Source organism: Arachis ipaensis, chromosome B09, assembly GCF_000816755.2.
Source record: "Arachis ipaensis cultivar K30076 chromosome B09, Araip1.1, whole genome shotgun sequence".
In the NCBI taxonomy this organism is placed as follows: domain Eukaryota; kingdom Viridiplantae; phylum Streptophyta; class Magnoliopsida; order Fabales; family Fabaceae; genus Arachis; species Arachis ipaensis.
In genome coordinates, this window is record NC_029793.2 from 28,658,856 (window position 1) to 28,679,967 (window position 21,112).

General features: G+C 41.8%; 2 protein-coding genes across 2 annotated transcripts; both read right to left on the minus strand.

Annotated features, from left to right (window-relative positions):
- Nucleotides 7,004-8,317, minus strand: LOC107615299. Its single transcript, XM_016317383.1, has 2 exons — nucleotides 7,589-8,317; nucleotides 7,004-7,474 (listed from the first exon to the last, which is right to left on the minus strand). Exons 1-2 carry the CDS (start codon nucleotides 8,315-8,317, stop codon nucleotides 7,004-7,006), a joined length of 1,200 nt encoding a protein of 399 aa, XP_016172869.1.
- On the minus strand, nucleotides 10,287-10,805 carry LOC107615298. The gene has a single exon (XM_016317382.1). It carries the CDS (start codon nucleotides 10,803-10,805, stop codon nucleotides 10,287-10,289), a length of 519 nt encoding a protein of 172 aa, XP_016172868.1.

Below are 21,112 nucleotides of genomic sequence, written 5' to 3' on the forward strand. Positions count from 1 at the left end.
ATTTGGAAAATTATATTACTTGAGTTTTATTTAGTTAAGAGAAGAATTATAATATTTTGAGTTCGATTTACCAAGGAAAGGTCTATGTTTCGAATTTGAGTTATTTAAAAAGAAATTATGTTTTGAGTTTGATTCAATAAAGAAAAAAGTTATGATTTGGGCTTAAAGTAAAGGATTACCTTTTAGAGATTTATGAATTTATAGAGTAAACTACCATTTGTACCCACGAAAATTGAAAACGCTGACATATCTACCCATAGAAAAAAGAAATTACCATTTGTACCCATAAAAAATTATTTTTACAGGCAAAATTATCCAAACCCTAAAAAATTATCTAAAATCCCTAAATTACCCTTATCTTCACACTATCATCTTCTTCCTCCCTCCTCTCTCTCTCAATGTTCTCAGCCACCCAATCCCAGCATCAACCACAAACCAACGTCTCACCCTCCTCATCATCGTTCACCTTTCTCGGCTAGCAACGTCGCGGACCTTCGCCATCCCAGGAGCACCGCGCCAGCTTCTCCTCGCCACCATCACCATCGGCCTCAATCCAGAGCCTACCGCGTCAGAGACCCTCCTCTTCACGCTACCTTATCGCCGCTATATCCAACCCTCTTCACCTCTTTCTGCGTCGTAGAACCACCACCGCCGCTGCCCTTCCAGTTGGGAGAAACAGCGCCAACCCTCTCTCTCTCTGTCAGGACAGATGTCAATGACTCCAATGACGAGATCTGAACCGAAATCCATCTCCTTGAGGAGGCCGGCCCTGTCGGCAGTTTTAAGGCCCAAGAACTGCGGCGAGCGGGTAGTGTGGAGTTGTCGGACCTGCTCCGGGATCACTGCGATGACGTGGGACAGGGATTCCAGCTTCTGGGAATCTAAAGGTGAGAGCTTTGCTGAGAAGCCGTGAAAGACAGTGTCGTAAGTGTGAAGGACGGCGGCGGAGGCGGCGGTGGGGGTGGTTTCAGCTGCAGTGGCATGGTTGATATTAGAAGCAAGAGAGGATTTGTACCAGTGCTTGTGGATTGGGAAGATAGAGGGCTTGGATTCATGGTGGACTTGCACCGTGAAGGTGCTCTTCTTCTCCGGGGAAGCGGCAGCAATCGTTGCTGTGACTGTGAGGATGAAAGAGAGGAGGGTGTGGCAAGGAGCCATTAGAGCAGCGGTGGGGACTGAGTGGGAAGTAATGGTGAGAGTGTGTTAGAAAGGAAAAGAGGGGTGGTGGCTGGGTGAAGAGGGTGGTGGTGGGATTTGAGATTAGAAAGAGGAAGAGGGGTAGTGGCTGGGTGAAGAGGGTTAGGGTTAGAAAGGTGATTGGGTGAAGGAGGTGGTGTGGTGGTGAAGATAAGGGTAATTTAGGGATTTTAGATAATTTTTTAGGGTTTGGATAATTTTGCCTGTAAAAACAATTTTTTATGGGTACAAATGGTAATTTCTTTTTTCTATGGTAGATATGTCAGCGTTTTCAACTTTCGTGGGTACAAATGGTAGTTTACTCGAATTTATATTATAATATTTGAGTTGGAATAGTAAAGAGAAAGATTATTTTCTTGAGTCTTTTGATAGAGAATTAAACAGGAAAATAGTTTTAAAGTTGGTTCGAGTTAAGATTTGCTAAAGTAGAAATTATGAAATGATTTGACGATTAAGATTTTTATAGACAAATGGCTGAGGAATTAAGAAAGGTTTAAGGAAAATTATTAAGAATTTAAAGGGGAAAAGAGAATGGGGAACTGATATATGGATTGTTGAGTTTTAGAAAGGAAAATGAAAAGTGATAAAAGGCGGGAAAATCCCATGAACTGTTAGTTGTTTACCTACGGGGAAAAACCCATGAATTGATAATTGGTTAAATTCGGGAAGTACCCACGAAATGAATGATCATTGATCTCAGGGAAACCTATAAATTGTTATTTGTTTTAAATGCGAGAAAACCCACGAATTGATAATCATTGATTACGGGAATAACCCACTAACTGTTATATGTTGATCTCGGGTATAACCCACGAATTGAGGATCATTGTATTGTTGTGTATTGATCTCGGGGAAACCCACGAACTGAGGATCATTGTATTGTTTGTGAATTGATCTCGAGGACACCCACGAACTGAGGATCACTGTTTCCCCTTGTGCGTATATTATGGGGTCGGGCTTTGCGCCGACTACCGGTAGTCACGAAGGAGTGGTATTCTTACCACCGACACATATACACTAAGGACACAAAGGGAAGCCATATCTGGGACTTGTTCCTAGGTAATGTCGGGCTGCAGGGTGTAAACCAACACGTGAGCTCATGGCCTGCTTAGGACAGACATGCATCATAGTGGTTGTGCATTTGTATTTGGTTGTATTTGCTTGTATTACTTCTCTGTGATTGTGTTGTTTATTTTATTGTGATTTGTTTGTGTGTTGAATTGAGTTTCTTACTTGTTCTAGTCGTCTGTGAATGTATAGAGATGATTAATAACTGTTTGTTGTGACTGAGAATCAATTATGAGGCTGAAAGATATTTAATATGACAAATTTTGTGATTGAGATCTGTTTTGGGTTTAGGAATTTAAAGAAAGTAATTATTTACCTAAAGTAAGATTAAAAAGTATTTCAAAGGGTTTGACCAAGATAGTTTTATTAAGCAAAGTTAATTATTTGCATGTTAATCACTACTTTTACGGCATTCTCATTCCCTACTGAGAACGTGTGGTTTGTTCTCACCCCAAAATCTTCCCCCTTTCAGTGACACATGTTCGAAGACACAATTTGAAGCTGCGGGCGATTATAGAATTTATTTATAAGTTAAGTGTATGAGTTAATTTGCTTTCATAGAGTTCCCTCGCCCTTATTGCTTAAGATTTTTATTTTATACAGAGGGATATGATTTGTATCTGAGTTTTATTTGAAATCTTTTGTATAACAGATATTATTATTAATAATTATGTGATTATTATTACTTTGAAATGTTTGATATATGATTTTGATAATTAAAAACAAAATTTTCTGGAATTTTCTATAAAATAGAAACGCGATATCGAACTAAAGGCTCAATATTAAATAGTTAATAAAGGAAATAGGTTAGTAACTCCTTACTTTTGGTACGATCATGACGTACTGGAAGTTGGGTCGTTACATCGCTCGTGCTCGGAACGCATCTCCTGCGCGGTGAGCTTCTTCGTTTTAGGGGTGCACCGCTTCTCGCCTCATTTTTCGCGCTAAGCATTTAATGCTCATAATGGGTTATTCAAAACCCCGCGTGAAATGATCGTGCTACGCCTGCCTTTTGCGCTTCTCGGGTTAGTTTCCCTTCCAGTTTTCCATACCATCATCGCATTCCACCCGCATTCTTCTTTTCCATTCCGAATCCTTCACTACAATTCCTTGCTTCGCTCAAGTCTCCCTCAACTTTTGGCTTCTTCAGATCAGCACGATCATCTTGGTAAGTTCCATCTCCCATTCTTCACTCTGTATAGCTTTACTTTGCTGTCCATGCTGCTTGCTTTTCTATTTCACTTTTGTATGCGTGCTGTTCCTCTGGATTGTGTTGCGTGTTGAAGGACGTTAGTGTTAGGTAGATGCATTTTAGGGGGGTTACCATTCCAGAATGTTGATTTTTTAGGCTTTGCTTTACTTTGGCCATAGATTTATCCCTAGTTTAACTGTAGCTATTGAATAGGCAAACTGTAGTTTGTGGGCCAGGCCCGATCTCCGGATTTCTTAGACTAACTATGAGTGGTGCCCCCACTGTAGGTATGGCCCATTGTCCTGTTGCACGGGTTCCCGCTGCGAGAGCACCTTATGATCGGTACGCCTGGGTAACCTCGGACGTGAAGGATTCTCCTAACCAGATGGACTTGGAGGAGCTTACTGGTTTCGACAAGCCGATTACTTGTGTGGCGGGAGTGACGAGGAAGCCAATTATGAGGTCTTCATTCCTGCCGCTCATGAGCGGATATACCAATTAAACCTACACGCCCCCCGGATCGCCAATTGGATATGGTTTTACAAGGCGATGTTCACTCAACTGGAGTTCGTATCCCCTTCTCTCCTTTTCAAATGGTGCTGCTCAACTGGTGTGACGTAGCGTCGTCTCAATTGCATCCGAACAGTTGGGTTTCGATTCGCTGTTTCAAGATGGTTTGTGCATACTTGGAGTTACCGGCCTCCGTCGATGTGTTTTTATTTCTCTTTACCCTCACCAACCCATCTAAGGAAGGGAAGGCCAAAAAAAGGCTTTATGTCCTTCTGATCGGCTCAAGGTCGGAGGATCTTTGCTCTATTCGAGGATCTCTACCACAGTTTCAAGGACAAATATTTCAAGGTTCATCCGATCGACGGTCGGCATCCCTTTTGGTTGACGTTGGATGGTGAACGTCGTATTCCGACTTATTGGAGCTTTGGAGCGGGGTCCAATGCCTTCACCAAGGTGACGTATAAAGGGTTGTCGGTTGAGAACAAGAAGGTTGCCGACGTCCTGTTGGCCATCTTTGGTAGGAACCACGTAAACCCCCACCTCCTTATGGGGGATCAGGATGTGGCTAGAGGCTATATTGGTGGGTGGTCGCTTGATCGATTGCTTGTTTGTTATTTTTGTTGTTTTATTACCCGTTTTACCGACTAACGAGTTTTTATCTGCTTATGTAGTGTCGATGGCTTGCGACTAGGTTGGGCTTGATGCTTTATTCAACACATTCCTTGCTGGCAATACCGACGAGGAACCGGATACCGAGAATCAGGAGGTGCCTCCCAGCAATGCCGTCGAGGCTGGGGCTCAATCCCAACCTACTCAGGGTGAGGTGATCGGGAGTAGCGGTGGTCTGAATCCTCAGCCAGAGATTGAGGTGGAGGACAAAGAGGTAATTGTCGTTAACAACCCGAGGAAGCGAAAGTTGTCTTCTAGCCCCGAGGGAGTTCTTACAGTAATGGAGAAGAACTTCGATGCCGGGAACTTTATTGATTTCCAACTGCTTCTCGGCACGGAGGGCTTCTTCCATGATGGGGATCTCTCTGCCCAGGCCAGGTGGATGTACCGTACCTTGCTCCGGGGAGCCGCCATAGCGAGGAGAGTGGAATCTGCCCTGGTAGGTGCACGGTCATTGGAGAACAGGCTCGAGTCCTCTGTCCAAGATAATAATAAATATAAGGCTGAAGTCCAATTGCTTCGGGAGCAGCTAGCTAGCGCCGAGGAGAAGGTCAAGACCTCTGATGCTGCCGTGGTGCAGCTTACGAAGCGGGAGCTTACTTGGAGAGTCAGCTCAACGCTGGTCAGGGCCGGGTGAAAGAGGTTGAGAAAGAGCGCGATGAGGCCCTTGCATCGGCAACCACGGCCAAGAACGAAATGGCTGAATTGAAAAGGAAGTACAAGGAGACCGTAAGGCAAGGGAAGAGCATTATCTTGATGACTGAGTAGGCCTTGAAGGCCCAAATGAAGCTGCTGGCTCCCGATTTCGATACCTCGACTGTTGGCGTCTTCAAGACTATCAAAGATGGCAAAATTGTTGACATGCCAAAGAAGTGACGTGGTCTTGCTTTTGTACTTTGGTTTTTGTAATATGTAGATCTTTGAATATTTTATTTTGGTATACTTGATTGCCGTTTTGGCGTATGTAGATCTTTGAATACTTTATTTTGGTAAACTCAATTGCCATTTTGGCGTAAATGTAACAAATCGCTCGTTCACCGTTTTGTCAGTAAGTGCCCTAGTCACTATTTCTTACCGTTTTGACTGCGGTCTTTGTTATCTTAGTGGTTCCCGGGGTGATCAGTCCCGGGGTACCGTCTTGTTCTGTCGTTGATCATTCTGGTAAAATAATTTGGTCGAGTAATCTTTGAACGCAAAATAAAGAGATAACGAGTTTTAAGTAAAACTAATTGGAAATAAACTAGCAATGTCAAGTAATATGAATATATGGTAATGGCAAATAAATAACAAAGGGCAAACAATCCCACATATAGCAATATAGGTCTTACTCAACCGGTTGAACCGGTAAAACGCTTACTTGCCTAGTGTGCCCCGGCTGCTAGGGATAGAATCTCCTTAGATTACTTGCGTTCCAAGTTCTCGGTACTTCTTTGCCATCAAGCCGTTCCAGTTTGTAGGTGCCGTTGCCAAGAACTTCCTTCACCATGTATGGGCCTTCCCAATTTGCCGCTAGCTTTTCTTCCCCAGGTGTTGGGGGTCCAACATCGTTGCGTCGTAGAACCAGTCGCTCTGCTCAAACTCTCTCTTGAGTACTTTGGCGTTGTAACGCAGGGCCATTCTTTTGCTTTAACGCCGTCTTTGATAGGTGGGCTATCTCCCTAGCTTCATCCACCAAGTCCTTTTCTACGGCCTCTTCGACTCCTCCCAGGAGTAGTCGTGGGCTCGGTTCACCAATCTCCACGGGTATTATTGCATCTACCCCATAGGTAAGTCGGAAGGGGGTCTCCCCGGTAGACAACTGCAGAGTTGTGCGATAGGACCATAGGACCGAGGCTAACTTGTCCGCCCATGCTCTCTTTTTCTGGTCAAATCTCCTTTTGAGACACTGCAAGATGACCTTATTCGTAGCCTCGACTTGGTCGTTGGTTTGGGGATGTTCAACTGATGAGAATTTCTGCTTTACGCCTAAATCGGCAAGAAGCTCTCCGAACCTCTTATCGGCGAACTGCGTCCCATTATCCGAGATAACAACCTCCGAGACTTCAAATATGGCTATTACCTGGTTCCACATAAACTTCCGACAATTAGCCGAGGATATGCTGGCCAATGGCTCGGCCTCTATCCACTTGGTATAATAATCAATAGCCAATATTAGGTACTTGACCTGCCCTGGCCCAACCGGGAAGGGTCCTAACAGGTCGATTCCCCATTGCGAGAATGGCCGGGAGGCCATTAGTAGGTTTAGTTCAGCCGCTGGCGCTTTGTGGAAGTTGGCGTTCTCCTAGCATCTTCTGCACCTTTTCACGAATTCCTTAGAATCTGCCATCATAGAGGGCCAGTAATAACCGGCTCTGATGAGCTCTCTGGCTAAGGCTTTCCCCCGATGTGGTGGCCACAACATCCCTCGTGGACTTCCCTAAGCACATAGTCCGTTCGGTCGGGATGCAGACACCTCAATAGGGGTTGGCTAAGCCCTTTCTTAAACAACTGGCCTTGTATGATTGCATACTTGGCCGCTTCCCTCCTTATCATCTTTGCCAACTTTTCGTTACTGGGGAGTTTTCCGCTTTCTAGGAAATCGGTGATCAGGTCCATCCAGGAGGAATCTGCCTGGGTTAAATGCAAGGTCACTTTTAGTTCTTTTACCAAGCCTTGAATGCGAGATCGGTTCCCCGTTCCTGGCTTTGTGCTCGCCAGTTTTGATAGGAGGTCTGCCCGTGTGTTCCTCTCTTTCGGGACGTGCTGCACTGTGACTTCCTCGAATTGCTTGCTCAACTCTTTGACTTTCTCCAAATATTTTTGCAATAGCGAACCTCTAGCTTGGTATGTCCCATTGATCTATGACGTCACGACCTGCAAATCGCTACATATCTTTATTCTGGTGGCTCCGACCTCTCTTGCAAGAACTAGGCTGCCCAGAAGGGCCTCGTATTCCACTTGATTTTTTGATACCGGGAATTCGAATTTGACTGATTGCTCATATACGACTCCGGTTGGATTTTCCAGGATGATCCCTGCTCCCCCGAACGTTTGGTTGGAGGCTCCGTCCACATGGAGCTTCCACCGTATGCTCGGTGTCTCGGTAGAGCCTCCTGTTACTTCTACCAGGAAGTCGGCCATGGCTTGAGCCTTAATCTCATTCCTGGGTTCATATTGCAGGTCGTACTGGGATAGTTTGATAGCCCATGTCATCATTCGGTATGCCAGATCGGGTTTCTGGAGTACCTGGCAGATTGCCTGATCCATCCTGGCAATTACCTGGTGTCCTTGGAAGTATTGTCGTAGCCTGCGGGAGGAGGTCAGGAGTGCATATGCTAGCTTCTCCAGCTTATTGTACCTCAGCTCCGCTCCTTGTAGTGCTTTACTTACAAAATAGATTGGTTGCTGGATCTTTCCTTCCTCTCGTACCAAGACCGCCGCCAGCGCCTCATCGGTTATTGCCAAGTACAGGTATAGTGCTTCTCCGTTCTTAGGCTTCCCGAGAACAGGTGGTGCCGAGATTATCTCCTTGAAGTGCTTGAAGGCTTCTTCACACGCCGGGGTCCACTCGAATGCTATCCCCTTCTTCATCAAGTTGAAGATTGGTAGGGCCTTAGCTGCTGACGCACCGAGGAAGCGGGATAGTGCGGTGAGTCTTCCTGCCAACCTCTGGACATCTTTTACACATCTCGGTCTCTTCATTTGTAGGATCGCTTCAACTTTTTTGGGTTGGCCTCTACTCCTCTTTGGGTTATCATAAACCCCAAGAATTTCCTAGCTTCCATGGCGAAGGTGCACTTGAGTGGATTAAGCCTCATGCCGTGTCGCCGAAGAGAAGTGAACACGTTCTCCAGGTCATCGATGAGATCCCAACCTTGGTTGTCTTTACTAGAATGTCGTCTACGTACACCTCCACCGTGTTGCCTATAAGATCGCTGAATATCTTGTTCATCAGCCTTTGGTACGTAGCTCCTGTATTCTTCATACCAAACGACATCACCTTGTAGCAATATGTTCCCCCTGGCATTATGAACGCCGTCTTCTCTTCATCTGGTCGGTGCATCGGTATCTGGTTGTAACCAGAATAAGCATCCATAAAACACAGATACCGATATCCCATCGCCGCATCTACAAGAGCATCTATATTAGGGAGGGGAAAAGAATCCTTCGGGCACGCTTTATTAAGATCAGAGTAGTTCACGCACATTCTCCATTTCCCGCTGGGCTTTTTAACCAGAACTACATTCGACAGCCAAGTCGAATAGTCGAGTTCCCGGATGAAGCCCGCTTCTAGTAGACTGGCCATTTGCCTGGCCACCTCCTCCGACCTTTCTTGGGACATTTTCCTTCTTTTTTGGGCCACCGGCTTGGCCTCTGCTCTCACAGTTAGGTGGTGTGACAAGAAATGGGGGTCTATCCTCGACATGTTGGCTGGCGTCCAAGCAAATAGCTCACCGTTAGCCTTGATCATTTCCACCAAAGGTTCTTTCAGGTCATGGGGCAAGTTTCTGTTCACGAAGGTGAACTTTTCCTTCGAGTCGCCGACCCTAAACTTCTCGAGGTCCCCCTCGGGTTGCGGTTTGGGTTTGTCATCAACCCTGGCATCCAGGTCGGCGAGGAAAAGTCCGAATGCCTCTTTGGATTTTTTTCTCAGGGAGAGGCTGGCGTTGTTGCACGCGACTGCCGTTTACAAATCTCCCCTGATGGATCCCACTAACCCATCATCTGCGACAAACTTCATCATCAACAACTTTGTACAAATCACTGCCCCGAACTCGTTGATAGTCTTTCTTTCCAAAATGAGGTTGTAGGCCGTGGAGTCTCTCAAGACTACGAACTTCGCCATTACCGACCTCTTCCCTCCTCCTCCTCCTATGGACATTGGTAGGGAGACTATCTCATCTGGTTTAATAAAGTTGTCCCCCAAGCCGACTACGCCATGTCGATGGGACTTTAGGTCAGCGTCTTGAAGGTCCAAGGCGTCAAACACATTGCGAAACATGATGTTCGAGTCGGCCCCAGTGTCCACTAGGATTCATTTTGCTAAGCCAGTTCTGACTCTAGCCGTGATCACCATCGGAGGGTTCTCCGGTAAGTCGTCAAACCATTGGTCCTCGGGTCCGAATGATATTGACGGTCCTTCTGGAGGGAGGGGCAGACCTGGACGATGACACAGCCAAGACTTTGGCGTCCTTCCTGCTTGCAGATTTCGACCTAGGAGCCACGTCTCTCCCGACCACGATGTTCACGATGGTGAGGCCGCACTCATTATCCTCCTCCGGTTCTTGTCTCTGCCTCACGGTGTGACTCTTGTCATCGCCAGACCAATCACGATCCCGTCTTCGGGGTTTCCTTATAAGGTGGGAGAACTCTGCCAAATTTCCTTCCTGGATCGCCTGCTCCAAGGCATCTTCTAGGTCGAAACAATCTTGGATCTTGTGGCCGTAGCCCTTGTGGTAATCGCAATAGAGGTTTTTGTTTCCCCCCGTCCTGTCTTTCAGTTGCCGGGGTTTCGATAGGATGTATTTGTCGGCGATCTGCTGATAGACTTCCATAATTGGGGCTGTCAAAGGGGTACAGTTGGTAAACTTCCCTACCCGGGGAACGGCTTGAAGTTTTTAGCTGGAGCTCCGACTTTGGAGTATTCTCTAGGCCTTTCCCCGCTACCGGGCTAGCAGGCATGGTTGTAGGTGGGCTGCTGCTTGTTGGCTGCCACGACCTGACCAACCTCCTCATCAGTGATGTACTTCCTATCTACGTTTTGAATTTCTTGCATTGTCCACATGGGCTTGGTGGTGAGGTACTTTCTGAAATCCTTGTTCAGCAAACCGTTCGTTAAGCACAAACTGGCCACCGAGTCGGTTAGACCGTCAATCTCCAAGCACTCGTCATTGAACCTGTCCAGGTACTTCCTAGTCGGTTCGCCAGTTTTCTCTGTCACCCCGAGCAAGTTGATCAGGTGCTTTGCTTTAGCGATACGTGTGGTGAATTGATCCAGGAAGGCGCGACCGATGTCGGAAAAGGTGGTTACGGAGCCTTGGAGGAGAGAATTGAACCACTGAATTGCCGGTCCCGCTAAGGTCACAGGGAAGGCGCGACACCTGACTTCGTCACCCACCCCTTCCAGGTTCATCCTGGACTCAAAGGCCATTAGATGCTCTTGGGGGTCTTGGGTCCCATCGTACCTCATGTTCGTTGGCTTATCAAAGTGCTTCGATAGCCGGACCTCGAGGATCGAATGGGGAAAAGGGGATGCCCCCATTATCACAGGTGGTTGCCTTTTCCTCGGTCTTTCTCTGCTGTCTTCCTGGTTTTCCTCCACAGTATTTCTTGTCGGAGGTCGGGTGTAGATTACAGGATCTCGCCATCTCCTTGGCACTTCCCTGCTCTCCCCTTGGCTCTTTGACTCCGATCGAGGGCTCAGAGTACGCCTGGAGCGACTCTTTCGGGGGCTTCTTCCTCTCCTCTGGGGGGATTGTCGTTCGGATTTCTGCTAGTAAAGAAATTCACAAATATAATCGCGTTGTAAGTATAGTTTCTAAACTAACAAGAATCCTTTCGTACAAAAGTTTTGTTTGTCACTAAAGCAAACCCAATAAAAATAAATAACCAAAGTATTCAAACCTCGGGTCGTCTTCTCAAGGAATTGCAGGGAAGTATGATTTATTATTGGTTATGTAAAAAGATATATTTTTGGGTTTTTAAAATAAGGAACAAGTAATTTAAATGACAAGAAAAATAAATTAATAATAATAAAAAAAAATCTCTTGGCAAGGTATAAGAAACTTAAGTCCTATCCTCGTTATCCTTATCAGGTGTGATGAGAATTGGATTCTGCTCCCACTTAAATTATCCCTTGCTAAATGAAAGAGAGTCAAGTGGACTAATTAATTTGATCCTCAAGTCCTAGTCAACACCTATGGAAAGACTAGAGTTATTGGAGTGCTAATTAACCAGCAGAGAATTCCAATTTCAATCAACAGCTGAGTTTGATAACTCAAGTGTTGCTAATTACTTAACCAAAGCCAAAAGAGAAAAATAAATCTAAATTGAATTGAAAGCATCATAAATAAAACAATCATTAATCTGAAATTACTCAAATTGCATTTAAACATAAATTCAAATCCTAACATGGAAAGTTTGTAAATCAATAATAAAAAGATAAATGACAATTAAAGTAATGGAATAAATAAAAGTAGAAAATAAATTAAAGGAATATTTAACCTGTGATTGAAGAGAAGTAGCCTAAACATAATAGAAATCCTAAATCCTAATCCTAAGAGAGAGAAGAGAACCTCTCTCTCTAAAACTACATCTAATCCTAAAATTGTGTATTATTAAAGCTTTCTTCATGAATGAATGGATTTTTTCACTTTATAGCCTCTAATCTGTGTTTTTTGGGTCGAAAACTGGGCCAGAAACAACCTAGAATTCGCTGGGGACGAAATCTGGTCCGTACAGGTCGCTGATTTTCTGTAGAACCACGCATGCGTGTGGATTCACGCGTGCGCGTCACTTATCATTAGGGCAATTATGGCATATTATATATCATTTCGAAGCCCTGGATGTTAGCTTTCCAGCGCAACTAGAACCGCATCATTTGGACCTCTGTAGCTCAAGTTATGGTCAATTTAGTGCGAGAGAGTCAGGCTGACAACTTTGCAGTTCCTTCAATTTCTTGTATTCCTTCCACTTTTGCATGCTTCCTTTCCATACTCTGAGTCATTCCTGCCCTGTAATCTCTGAAATCACTTAACGCACATATCAAGGCATCGAATGGTAATGAGAGAAGATTAATATTAGCAAATATAAGGCCAAAGAAGCATGTTTTCAATCATAGCACAAAATCAGGAAGGAGAATGTAAAACATGCATTTTGTATGAACAAATATATGAAAGATTGATAAAATTCACTCAATTGAGCACAAGATAAACCATAAAATAGTGTTTTATTAACCTCCCCACACTTAAACATTAGCATGTCCTCATGCTAAGCTCAGGAGAAGCTATAAGAGAGTGAAGAGGAATGGTAGAATGTATGAAATGCAACCTATCTATATGAATGGAACTACATGCTAAGATGTTTCTATCTACTTGGTTAAAAGTAAACAAATCTTTTAAGAACAAATATGAATTGGAATTCACTAATTCAAATCACAAAATAAAGTACAAGTAAACTTGCAGAAGATAATAGCTCATGAAAGCCAGGAACAAAGAATAGAGCATCGAACCCTCACCGGAAGTGTATACACTCTAATCGCTCAGGTGTTTAAGGTTCGATCTCTTAATTCTCTACTAATATTGCTTTCTAAAGCTTTCTCTTCATCTAACAATCAACAGAAATTTAATGCACAAATACACATATCAAGAGGTTTTTTAAGGGTTGTAATGGGGTTAGGGTCAAGGTAGGATTGTATTTGGCCAAGTGGACTAAAATCTGAATCCTTAATTAACTTAAACTTTCCACCTAACTTTAGACAATCCATGTAATCATAATATCACATCTAACTATCCATTAGCCATGTTTTCCACATATTCATGCATCCTAATTTCGAGTACAGTACATATGCATTGCTTTCACCATTTACTTTAGGGCATTTTGCCCCCTTTTATTTATTTGCTCTTTTTTTCTTTTCTTTTTCTCCTTTATTTTTCTTTTTTTTCTTTCTTTTGCTTTTCTCAAGGCATATGATTAAGGTATTGAATGCATGAACATATTCTCAACATTCTTTCACATTTTCAGAAAATTCTAACATACTCAATTCTCAAACCAAATGTTTCCAAATCCACTTTTCCCACACTTAATTTATGAGCACTCTCACTAGTCTAAGCTAACCAAGGATTCAAATTAAGGAAATTATTGTTTTCCGCTTAGAGTTAATGATGTGCTAAAGTAAAGAACAAAGGGGCATAATAGGCTCAATATTGGTTTGCAAAGGATAATGAAAGGTTAAGGCCATATGGGTATGTAAGCTTAGTGAAACAAGGGCCTCAATCATATAAGTGCATGCATACATCAAACAATGGAAATATAGAATTAAGCAAGACAAAGATCACAATTTTAGAGAGAAAAACACACACCAAAAAATAAAATATTGGTTGATAAGATGCGACCAATTCAAATAGGCTCAAAATCTCACAGGTTTTGTGTTCGAGCTCTAAACCTTGTTCCAGTATAATATTTCTTCAAACAAATTTTTCGAAAAGTTTAATTCAAATTAGTGAAATGCTATAAAAAGTTTCTTGAAAAAGAAAATATTACTTTAACCAAGTGGTAAAATATGCACAAAATCAAACAAATATGCAATCAAACATGCAAATGCAACAATGAACAAACAAAGAAAATAAAATATTGGTGTTGAGAAGAAAATAACTAACCCATGAAGATCGGTATTACCCTCCTCACACTTAAAGATTGCACTGTCCTTGGTGCATGCTGAGATGTGCAAGTGGACGGGTTGCGACAACTGATGCTTTTCTCCAAGAATTGTGCAGATGGACTTGTTTGTCTCCCCATTTAGAAGCTTTCCCTTTCCCTTCTTTGGTGGCTAGCCTGAAAGAAGAGGAAAAAGAAGAAAAAGTAACCCAGAAATAAAGATAAGAAAATAAATAAAGTCTAGGTGGAATAATTAAAATATGGGTGGGTTAATTCCAAATAATAAGAGTCTCAATTGCATGGTAGCTATAACATGCAAGTGAGAAAACAGTAGAAGCACATGGCAAATCAAGAGTGCAAAAATTTGCAACAATGGGAAAGAGAGTGTGGGTAATGCAAGATAGTATAAGCTCATGTCAATACAAAAGGAATACAGGTATCAGAAAAGATCAACATTGACTTAAATAATATTACCCAACAGTGGAAAATAAGTCACTAAGCACCAAAATAATACCAGAAAAGATGTAATAGTTGAATAAGAAAATTTAACACCAATGGTAAAATAATAAATTTAGAAAAGAAAATAAAAATATACACAAAATTAAAATGCAATGGATGAAAGAATGTAAATGTAATGAGGAAAGAAAAATGAGAAAGAAGAAGAAAGAAATAAGAAGGGGGAGGGAAAAATTAGGATTGGGGAAGAAAAGATAAGATAGTTGGCGCTGATCTGGATAAGCTGTGCGGCGCATGTGACGCGGACGCATGAGTGACGCGGTCGCATGGTGTGTGATGTTTTTCAGGTGACGCGGACACGTGGGTCACGCGGTCGCGTGGCCTGATTTGTGCAATTGGTGCGAGAGCAGCCTCGCGGTCGCGCAACTCTCTATTTTAAATGCATTTTGCCAAAAATCTGGGTGACGTGTGCGCGTGGGTGACGCGCACGCGTGAATGGCCTTTCTTTTAAAAATGACGCGGACGGGTGGGGCACGCGTTCATGTGATAGGGCTTGTGATTCTAGCATCATTCCAGCCCTACTCCACCATAACTTGCTGTCATACACCCATTTACGTCGATTTTGCAGGGCCACGCGTTCGCGTGGGTGACGCGAACACATGGGGAGGCTTATTTTCCAAATGACGCGGCCGTGTGGGTGACACGGACGTGTGGGCATGTTTGTGCCTAAGGCACGCCTCCAGCCACGCTTTCGCGTGACTTTCTATTTAAATTGCTTTTCTTCCCAACGCACATGTGACGCGGAAGCGTCGGCGACGCTTTCGCGTCGCGTGCGTGTTTTTTTTATGCAGGATGCAAAATGCAATGATAGTGTGGATGCTATGAATAATTCCTGGTTCAATAAAAATAGAATAAAATAAAACTCAAAAACAAACAAAACGAAATAAAATCAAAATTGAAGAAAAGGAACGATCATACCATGGTGGGTTGTCTCCCACCTAGCACTTTTAGTTAAAGTCCTTAAGTTGGACATTTGGGGAGTCCTTTGTTATGGTGGCTTGTGCTTGAACTCATCCAGGAATCTCCACCAATGTTTGTGATTCCAATGGCCTCCGGGATCCCAAAGTAGGCGCAGAAAGCCTTCAAGCAGGTTAAAGCAAGTGATAAGGCCCCAAGAGTGTTGATTGTTGGAATGAATTCCGGGATCCCAAACCTTGCTTTTGCACCCGTCTTCTTGTTGATCATCATGATTCCATCTGGGTAGCAAGAAATCTGAATTCTCACTAAAGCGGCCAACTAATTTCCTAGACCCATACAATTTAGTATTCTTCCAACCATGATAACTCAGCCGTGAGCTTCCTACCACAATGAACCTAGGATTGTGTTGCCAACCACTAACCATCTCCCTCTTACTCTTAAAGCCACAAAGAGCTCTGAGTTGCCCATTTGTCTCAAGTAAATCATATTCAAGTGAGCTAATTAAGCTTAGAGATGAAAGATTTACCCACTTGAATGAAGGGATAGATGGTGATGGCTTTGGGGGAGAGGTCTCCAACAACTTTGGCAAGGTGATTTCTAGCTCCATTTCCTTGTGCTCTTCTTTGACAATTTCCACCTCTTTGCAAGCTTCTTCAATATCAACCTCTTCCTCTTGGTAACTTTCTTCCAATTCGATCTCTGCTTCATTGTTCACCAAGGACATGGGAGGCTGTGCTTCTTCTTCTGTAATCTCCATGTCAATTTCAATGGGAGAGGATTCCAATGTAGATAAGAATTCATCAATGATTGAATCCATCTCTTGATCATTCCCTTCAAAGTCTTCAACCATGATATACTTTGGAGGTTGTACACCCTCCTCAACATCAATTGCAAACGTCTTAGAAGGAGGCTCTATGACTTGAGTTTCCCATGGAGGTTCTGCATCTCTAAATCTTCAACCACTTCTTCCTCTGCAACTGTTATGGCTTCCTCCACTTGTTCCAATACAAAGTCATGCTCCGTACTGTCCACTGGAGTTTCTAGTATCTCCTTCATGCTACGTTCTTCATTAGATTGTTCACATGAAGCCACGGGGGTTTCTTGAGTGTCCAAACGTCGGGAAGGTAATCGATTTATCGCTTGATTCAATTGGTGAAGGGTTGCATGAAATTTTTCAAATGTTTCCTTGAGTTGCACCCTTGATTCTTGTTGCGCTCGTAAAATGGTGAATTGGGGGTGGTTTTATATATGGTTCATATGGCTCATAAGGTGGTTGGTATGGTGGATAAGGGTCAGAATCATGTGATGATGTTTGGTAGTAGGGGGCTTGTGAGTATGGTGGTCCAGAGTTGTGTTGAGGAGGCGGTTCATAATCATATGGTGGGCCTTGTTGGTAACTACAAGGGGACCCACCATAACTATTGTCTCGACATGCATTGTGGAATGGTCTTTGTCTGTGGTACTGTGGAAGGTGTTGTTGCCGAAAGGGTTGATCAGATCCTCATGGCTCCTTCCATCTCTGATTATTTTGACCCTGATGCATGTTCCTGTTATAACTTCCATTCCTTACAACAACATTAGAACCAAACTCAAAGCGACGGGGTAAAAACTTATAGTAACTAATAAAAATTAAAAACAAAAACAAATAAACAAGAAAAAAAATAAAATAAATAAGAGAAAAGGTTTGAAAAAGATTTGATTTTAAGATTAGAAAAGATAAGATAAGTTAGGTAAGAGAAGATAAGTTTTTAAATTAAAAGGTTTTAAATTTAAATTTTTGAATTTGAAAATTAAATTTTAAAATTTGAATTTTAAAATTTGAAATTTGAATTTTTGAAAAAGTCAACAATATAAGATAAAGATGTGAAAAAGACTTAAATTTTGAAAAGGTTTGATTTTTAAAATTTTAAATTTAAATTTTGAATTTTGAATTTTGAATTTTGGAATTTAAATATTGAAATTTAAAATTTGATTTTTAAAATAAGATAAGATAAGATTTTGAAAAAGATATGATTTTTGAAAAAGATTTGAATTTTGAAATTTAAAACTAAGATAAGATAAGATAAAAAATTTTAAAATAAAAATCTGAAATTTTTTTTTTTAATATTCGAAAAAAATTAATTAAAATAAAGAGAAAATTTATTTTTGAATTTAATGAGGAAAGAGAAAAACAATAAAATGACACCAAACTTAAAATTTTTGATCAAAATGAAGAAAACAAATAAGAAAAATATTTACAATAACCAATAATAAGGCAAACGTTTGCAATTTCCCGGCAACGGCGCCATTTTGACGTTCGGATTTCTGCTAGTAAAGAAATTCACAAATATAATCGCGTTGTAAGTATAGTTTCTAAACTAACAAGAATCCTTTTGTACAAAAGTTTTGTTTGTCACTAAAGCAAACCCAATAAAAATAAATAACCGAAGTATTCAAACATCGGGTCATCTTCTCAAGGAATTGCAGGGAAGTATGATTTATTATTGGTTATGTAAAAAGATATATTTTTGGGTTTTTAAAATAAGGAACAAGTAATTTAAATGACAAGAAAAATAAATTAATAATAATAAAAAAATCTCTTGGCAAGGTATAAGAAATTTAAGTCCTATCCTCGTTATCCTTATCAGGTGTGATGAGAATTGGATTCTGCTCCCACTTAAATTAACCCTTGCTAAACGAAGGAGAGTCAAGTGGACTAATTAATTTGATCCTCAAGTCCTAGTCAACTCCTATGAAAAGACTATAGTTATTGGAGTGCCAATTAACTAGCAGAGAATTTTAATTTCAATCAACAGCTGAGTTTGATAACTCAAGTGTTGCTAATTACTTAACCAAAGCCAAAAGGGGAAAATAAATCTAAATTGAATTGAAATCATCATAAATAAAATAATCATTAATCTGAAATACCTCAAATTGCATTTAAACATAAATTCAAATCCTAACATGAAAAGTTTGTAAATCAATAATAAAAAGATAAATGACAATTAAAGTAATGGAATAAATAAAAGTAGAAAATAAATTAAAGGAATATTGAACCTGTGATTGAAGAGAAGTAGCCTAAACATAATAGAAATCCTAAATCCTAATCCTAAGAGAGAGAAGAGAACCTCTCTCTCTAAAACTACATCTAATCCTAAAATTGTGTATTATTAAAGCTTGCTTCATGAATGAATGGATTTTCCCACTTTATAGCCTATAATATGTATTTTTTGGGCCGAAAACTGGGCCAGAAACAGCCCAGAATTCGCTGGGGACGAAATCTGGTCCATACAAGTCACTAATTTTTTGCAGAACCACGCGTGTGCGTCACTTATCGTCAGGGCAACTATAAAATATTATATATCATTTTGAAGCCCCAGACGTTAGCTTTCTAATGCATCTGAAACCGCATCATTTGGACCTCTGTAGCTCAAGTTATGGTCGATTTAGTGCGAGAGGGTCAGGCTGACAGCTTTGCAGTTCCTTCAATTTCTTGTATTCCTTCCACTTTTGCATGCTTCCTTTCCATCCTATGAGTCATTCCTGCCCTGTAATCTCTGAAATCACTTAACGCACATATCAAGGCATCGAATGGTAATAAGAGAAGATTAATATTAGCAAATATAAGGCCAAATAAGCATGTTTTCAATCATAGCACAAAATCCGGAAGGAGAATGTAAAACATGCATTTTGTATGAACAAGTGTATGAAAGATTGATAAAATCCACTCAATTGAGTACAAAATAAACCATAAAATAGTGGTATATCAGGGATTGGGAACGCTCTTGCTTCAAAGCTGATTGGTGGCGCTCTCTGCCAGCCACCTCCCGCTCCAGGTTTTGCACTCTGTGGCGCAGCTCTTGTATTATTCTGGCGCTATCACTACCCGTTCCTCCGAAGGGTCGCCTCTCGTGGGAGCGCGAAGGGAGCTCGGGTTGCCGTAGGGGGGATCTGGTGCGTTCGCGAGAGGAAGCCACGGAGGCCACCCTGCCGCTTCTGGGGACCATTTCCTCCCCGTGCGGTTCGCTTCTGTCGTCCGCCTCTACAAGACCCAACAGAAAGTCCATGCTAGCAGGTCCCCACAGATGGCGTTAATGTTCGGTTCCTTGGGCTCCGAACGGGTCAGTGGAGCTCTGATGGTGGAATGATGGGAACCAGCCTTGGTGTAGGTCCCAAGAGAGGCGTCCTGAGGCTTAACGATCTCCCGAGCTGTTGAGGAGGGGGGTGCCACCTGCAAAGATACTTCGATGCTCAAGTCAGAAGAGGATCTAAGTGGCTATGGGAGTGAGTATGGTAGTGACGTACCTTGGGGGAGGGGTAGGGTCAGGGCCCTCTCCATTTATACCTTGTCAGAAGGGTGGGTCCCATGAGGATAGACCCACCTTCCTAGAACTTTCCTCGCTCCAGCTGTGAGGTAGCTGGCTTTCACAGGAAGAGAGGTGTCCGGGCCAGGGTCCAGACGTGTAATGTCTCGTATATCGGCCACTCAAGTCGGGCGAGATCGAGTGTTGGGCCGGGTCGACTATGAGGCCAGCTGGGTTGGGCCACAACAAAAAATAAATTAAATAACAAATGTTTTTATACATAAATACATAATAACTGATTTAATGACTAAATTTTAGTATATACATAATTTTTTTTTTGTATAATGTACAACAAAATTTTTCGAGTTACTCATAGTTATCAATTAAATTACTTTATTAATAATATCTTACATGTCAAAATCATTCTATGTTTGGTTGGTAGAGAAAGGTAAAAGAAAAATAGAGAGGAAGAAAGAAAAATTACAAATATAGCAATAGTACTATGCCATTGTCTCAGTAGAATATTGTTTAATATATAAATGATTTATTGTATTATTTTTACGTTATGGGCTTATGAGAACTTTTAGTATAATATTTATTTGTATTTTGTTTAGTGTTCTTCTATTGTATAATTTTAAGTATTCGAAGCCTTTATATTTTATTTTGGAATTGGTGTTTTAGAATATTAAATATAATACTCTGATTTTTTTTACATAATAAAAATAAACTACTATTTATATTTATAAACTTTGTAAATGTTGACAAAAATATTTATTAAAAACAAAAACTAATATTGTATCCATAAAAGATAAGTTTTGTGTGACAAAAATAATCAAATTCTAATTTTTTGTTGTCTTTTTAATAAAATTCTTAAATGACCTTTTTTATTATTTTCTTCTCTATATTTTCACAATTCTCTTTGTTGCCACCAACACCTTTCTGATTACCAGTACTTCTCATCCCCCTCTCTACTGCCTCCACTCATCGTCACTGTCACCGCTACTGGAGCACTTCGCAAGAACTAGAAGTCAGCGTCGTTGGATACATGATCTCCATTCCACTAGCGATGTTTGCGCTGGACCAGTCCAGCAATGGAGGGATCATTGTAGACTGCGAAACCGTTGTGATTCGACTCCAGACTCAGACCTACAACTCAGTTCGCGACGCGTTCAGAAGCATGACTTGGAACCTGTATATCATGAACGGGTTTGCGCTCTTCGACACGTTCCTACCACCACCACCACAATCACCAGGAATGGTAGGCTGGCCTCACGCTTTCGACAACCTAAGGTTGAGTTCTTTAAGGTTAGGGAAGCATCTCGTGATGAGTTCCAATTCCGTGGGTGCAACTTCAAAGATTCGGTAACACGTCAATAATTTCGGTAACACGTCAACAATTTCGAAG